Consider the following 6,209-nt stretch of genomic DNA (forward strand, 5'->3'; position numbering starts at 1 on the left):
TAATCTTCCTTGCTTACATTTTCGCTCATAAATTCATCACATGATATTTCCTTTCCCATATTTGTTTGGATCTTTACTAACTTCTTTTCCCTTGAATAAATCTGTGCAAGAATAAAATTACCACAAATAAATGTTGTTTAATTAATAATTATATTGGTTTGTTATCATCAAAATTAATATGTGAAACCTTTAAGCTAACACCTTGTACAACAATAACGTAAAAATTGTGTGGGGTAGCCACTTTTTAAAGTGGTATTTACTTTTTATCCAGTATTTTTAATGCTTAGCAATAGTAGCCACTAGTCTATCTCTTTCATGTGTCGAGTTAGGTTACTGCGTCGAGTTAGAGGACTACTCAAGCAGGCACGCCTCCCATCTGATAAATTCATTCTTATCCAGTTTCCAGTCAGCAAGACATATTAAGTTACATGGGATCATAATCGCTCCAACTGCAGTGTTGGAGGATATATACTAACTTTAAAGGAGGTGTAGTTGAAAGAACCAGTAATTGATAAAGAGTACTAATTTATATTTTAAAAATGAATTGCATACTACTGACTTTGGAAAGCCAAACTTTAAACAGAATTAAGTTATTATATTCGAGGTGTGAAACTTTTTCCTGTATGAAAATTTCACTTAGATAAAAGGCAGTCCTTAACTTACAGTTACAAGTTCTAAAGTTAAGGACAGGCAGTCCTTAACTTATAGTTACAAGTTTAAAAGTTAGGACAGACAGTCCTTAACTTACAGTTACAAGTTCAAAAGTTAAGGACAATAGGTCCTTAACTTTGATTTCCAAGTTCAAAAGTTAAGGACAGACAGTCCTTAACTTACAGTTACACGTTCAAAAGTTAAGGACAATAGGTCCTTAACTTTGACTTACAAGTTCAAAAGTTAAGGACACTTTGTCCTGAAGTTTGAGTTCCAAGTTCAAAAGTTAAGGACATGTAGCCCTGAAGTCGTGAACTTAGAGTTACAAGTTCAACAGTTAAGGACATGTAGTCCTGAAGTCCTGAACTTACAGTTCCAAGTTCAAAAGTTAAGGACATGTAGTCCTAAAGTCCTGAAGTTAAGTACAAAAGTTAAGGACATGAGCAGAAGGGTATTTTCGTCCGGGCAGTTAAAGTTTATTAAAGTAGTGGGTAAAGACTAATGATATTTTAAATAATGACTTAAAAGTAAATACATGTGCTATTAGTGGCTAACCGTGCACTTCCCCAAGAATAACACGCACAAATTGAGAAATAGTCCAAAATTGATAATAAGCATGCTAAATTTTTCCGTGCAAATATTATACCGAAAAAGAAGATAATCCATGGGATATTTTTGAGGAATTCCTCACAAAATACAACCCCCAAAAGCTCGACATAGACATTTAGCTACTTAAATTTCATTCTATAACAAAAAAAAAGTGTAAACATATCCAAAATGATTGGACTAAAGTTCATCTCTATGGCTAAGCCTCGCAAAATACTTGCATCTTCATCTCCACCCACGGACCCTTCACCTTTTCTTCCTTCTCCTTCTCCTTCACCTTCTAATAACTTAAACGCGCCACTCCTCAAATCCCAACCAAGACTGGAGCTGCAGAAGAAAAAGAAGCAGAATCAAAGGCGACTTTCAGTTGCAGAGATTGAAAGAGCCATTGGTGCTGGCATTTTCCGAGACAGAGATACCAGCAGGCAAATACCTTTTACTTTATCAAACCAACTACTATCTTGGTGTTGCTATTTTGCTCAATCTTTCTGTAAAGCTTGTGTATTTTAGGAGATATATATATATTATCACTGTTTATACCTTGAATAGTTTAAGTAATATCTTCTAAATTCATTAAAAGAAAATATTCCAAATGTAATGGTAAATGGTTGTTCATATCCATGTATATAATGTGTTAAATTTACTGTTTAATCATAGAATCGGTTTCAACACTTACTAATGTGTTAAATTTGATCATTTTGGTTTACATACTTTCTCCTAGCAAGGGAGCAAATAAATTTAAAAAGCAGAAGATACATAAGTGTATTCAAATATTGTCTAGCTAATCTAAGAAAAGATTGATTTGTTAAGGGAAGCAAAGGAGAGCAAGACTTTGTTTGATTCAATTTTGTCAAATTCTGTTGGGGAGAATGAAGGAGATGTGGAAAAGAAGCTAAGGGAAACTGGTGAATGGCTTATTGATAAAACTGAAGACACATCTGCCTCTGCTGGTAATAAATTCTTTTTATATTTACTTCTTTTATTAATTACTTAACAATCTTGAATTTTTGTTTGTTGTCACTTGTCACAGGAAAGAAAATTTTAGTTGTGGTGTTCAAATGGATTCTACCCTTGTGGATTCTTGCATTTCTTGTGGCTTCTGGGATGGTCAATCTACCATTTAGCACCCCATTTCTTGATGACTTACTTCTGTAACTCATACAGACTTTATGTTACTTCCTCTTTTATTTATAAAATACTAGTTTCTCGGCACGTGCGTTGTATGTGTATGCCAAATCATATCATTTATATATTATATATTAAACAAAACTTTGAGTAAATAAGTAAAAATAAAATATTAAAACCCAACTATTAAAGATGATTGCATGTCTTTTGAACTTATGAAGATAAACAATTAAAGTTTAATTCGATATACGTGATGTCATTAGTAATTACAATATAAATGACTAATGAGTATAATAAAAATTAAAAATAATATCATATTCATCAACCGTTATTATTGGCCTAATTAAAGATATTTCGTGCTTTGGATTTTTTTTTTATGATCTTACTATCCCTATTCGATTTACTAATATTTTTATCACCCTGTTAAATAAATATTTCTCTAGCATTTATGAGATAAATATGGCTTTGCTAATTCTACTTCTGTTGGCGATCATTTTGATTAAATGAACCTGAGATAGTTAGGTGCAGAAAGCAATAATTGTATGACAATAATAATATAACTTAGGTTATGTACTTTCCATTACGGTGGATATTCTTGTTTCAAATATTACATAATTTAAAAACGAGTTAAGAAAATCAATACCTTGCGCGGATATTACGTATTATTATTTTTGTTAGTATATAGAAATAATTCTACTTAGTAAAAAGTGTAAATATTATCAATTTTGTGACTGAATAAGTCGAGTAACCTATTAAAAAAATATATAACAAATTTACATAGGATGCATTATTAAAAGATACAAAAATTCATTCAACATATTCTTGCAAATTAGTGTACGTCACGACTTAATTAGTAACATATGGTAATACAAAACTTAGGAACGTGAATGCATACAAATCACAAAATACCATATGTGATAATTATATATGTGCATTAAATCATGCTTTTTTTGTGCGGTTAAAATCACAATTAGTGAATGAACGACAAATATTCATTGATAATAATATCTCTTTGAGTTATGCCCATAGAAAATACTACAAATAATTTTTTATAAGGGACCCGCTTTTAATAAATTATTGATGTGGTACTGTAAAAAAAATGTGTAATTATAGATTTTTCTCTTGAGGTTATATACGATAAAAATCGATTAACTAATAGCCAGAGTGATGACTGAGGAGACCACTATATATTCAAGTGCGAACACTTACAGAGGTCATACGAAGTATATATTAAGTTTGTATTGACTTAGCAATAATTTCAATAAGGCCAGACATAAAAATTATCAGAAAACTAAGTAGTCTACTTTTATCGAAGGCTACATCAGTATAATGAATGAGTAACTTCTGGAGCATAGTAGAGTAAAAACGCTTTGAAGTCCAATCTTAAAATATAGCATGAAAAATTAACTTAAATACGAAAAAAATGAATGTGAAACTCGCCTGAAGTTATTCTGTAAGTAATTATTTATCTCAACATTTTTTAGCGCTCTCCAATTCAAAAACAAAAATCAAATACCTTTTGTGAATAAGGTAGAGGTTCTAAAGTAAACTGTCCATAGTGATAGATTCCATAACTGAATTGACTATTTTTGCCTTAATGCTTCAATATACACCAATTCCTTAAAATCAAATTAAGTTTTTGGCCATTGCAAATCATCCCACCAATACATAAAAGATCTAAATCAGGGTTAACCAAAAGTTTCACAAGAAATAGAGTATAAAGATTAATTACAATCATTAATGTGATCTACCATATGGCTTGAATCCGCTTCTCATTAGCAAACAAATTTTTTTTTTTTTTTTTTTTTTTTTTTTTTTTTTTTTTTTTTTTTTGCATTATGACCAATGAGAATGTAGTGTAGCCCTTTTCAATTTCGCAATATCCTTAACAAATTGATACAATAATTTCTCAACTACATGTAAGCACGTAATTTTTGACCAGTCACGTTTTTAAGCTATTTTTAGTGTAAAATATTTATTTAACTTTACTTCAAATTACAATTTAAAAACACAAAAATATTTTTCATATTTAGTTTGAGTTCAATTAGTGTATTTATATTTATAGTACTTACCATGACTTTACCTATTTTCTTTAATTTTTACTTTATTATAATATTTGAAAATATAAAATTTTGTCCCATGCCATAACATAGTTTATTTTTTAATTAATTAGAAGTGATTTTACATTTTATAGGTACTTTATATTATTGTACAAGAAGATTTGGGTTCATAATTAGTAAATTTTGATTTTTAGCCTAATTTTAATCCAACAAGATATAGACCCAACCCAACTACCACAAACTGAGCCCAATATCGATTGACCCATCAATCATTTGAGCCCACAACCTTCTTATGATCCCTAAATTAAACCTAATTAGACACACAAGAGAATGGAAAAACGGCAGCACCCCCCTAAATAGGATATCATCTATTTGAACAAAAAGGAGAGTCAGCCGAAAAAAAAATCCAACAAAATTTACATCCATATCCAAAACTTGACTAACCTATCTTTGATCCAAAAATACACACACAAATCCAAAGAATACTGATTCCAGCCGCTACACACAGAAGAACGAACATAGAGCCTCACTGTTCCGTCTTCTTCTCCGGCGAAGAGCCTCACCCTCTCCTTTTCAGCGCTGTCGTCGGCGAACCAGACGACCACCTCTGCAAAAAACACCATAAAATCTCTCACCTTTTGCTACCATTTACGTCACCCTGAGCTCTATTTTTACCAGGAAAGAAACTCAAAAACCAGCAGGAGTCCCTTGGTTTTGTCTTTCTGGTTTAGTTCGAGTTTCCTGGCGAGCTTTGAAGTCGTCGGAGGTCGTTGTCCAAGGACTCCGTTTCAGTCGTACGTAGAGATCTTTGGTTTTCAATGGAGTTCAATTGAGGCTGAATCGTGTGTGACCTGTTTGGAGCTGACGAGTCGCGATTTCCCGTCCAGTTTTTTCGGTCCGGGTTTCAACTCATATATGGCTACTGTAATCGGAAAGGCTATCACCCTTTGAGGTCAATTTCTTTCTCTAATTTTAAATCTCTTTATATTAATCTTTGACGACGACGTTACTGCTTCTGTTTCTGTTGCATTCCATGACGAGTCTTCCACTTTAATTGAATTTAATGTCTTTTTTTTGTGGTTTTGTTTTACAAGTAATTTGATTCAAAAACGATAAGAAGTTGGGGTATTTGTTTGGGGTAGTTTCTGATTTGGATTTGAGACGAAAGAATCAGTTAATAACAAGCAGTTGATCTTTGGTTTTCTTTTTTAGCTATTGAATTTGCTTTAAAGCTCTCCTCCATTAATTCATTTGTTTATCTTAGTTTGAAGAAATTGGACTTTAAGTGGTTATATCGCTCTTATTTATTTTGTTTATCTTATTTTGAATCCGGTAGGAGCTTGTTTAGGCCGACCACACTCGGGTAGGCAACCTTTAGAATTTTCGACGTTCGCGTGGGTTCCAAATTAAGACCAAAGTACGCGTTCGCACAAATTTGGGCGAAACAATCTTAATAATAATAATAATAATAATAATAATAATAATAATAATAATAATAATAAATTATTATTAATTGTGTACAAGTTCGCCTGACACGACTATGGTTTAAAAATTTATATTCATAGAAAATGCTTGTTTACCTTGAAAATGGTAATTACAATTATATTTGATTTTGTGGTTCTAAAAATACGTGATTTATTTTTATGCTAGTTTTTAGACGGTAGATGGTAAGTGAGAGATTAAAAAATAAGATAAGAGCTTGAAGATAGTGTAACAAGCAAACCAAGCAACTTGAAATCGGGGTCTCGAGCTGGCCTATGCGGGGCC

At 31.8% G+C, this 6,209-nt stretch overlaps 1 protein-coding gene across 1 annotated transcript; it reads left to right on the plus strand.

The window, feature by feature from the left end:
* Positions 1-1,384: 1,384 nt before the first annotated feature.
* On the plus strand, positions 1,385-2,469 carry LOC109237140 (probable NAD(P)H dehydrogenase subunit CRR3, chloroplastic). Its single transcript, XM_019403403.1, has 3 exons — positions 1,385-1,682; positions 2,068-2,207; positions 2,288-2,469. Exons 1-3 carry the CDS (start codon positions 1,429-1,431, stop codon positions 2,410-2,412), a joined length of 519 nt encoding a protein of 172 aa, XP_019258948.1. The 5' UTR covers positions 1,385-1,428; the 3' UTR covers positions 2,413-2,469.
* Positions 2,470-6,209: the final 3,740 nt, after the last annotated feature.

Source organism: Nicotiana attenuata, unplaced genomic scaffold (assembly GCF_001879085.1).
Source record: "Nicotiana attenuata strain UT unplaced genomic scaffold, NIATTr2, whole genome shotgun sequence".
In the NCBI taxonomy this organism is placed as follows: Eukaryota; Viridiplantae; Streptophyta; class Magnoliopsida; order Solanales; family Solanaceae; genus Nicotiana; species Nicotiana attenuata.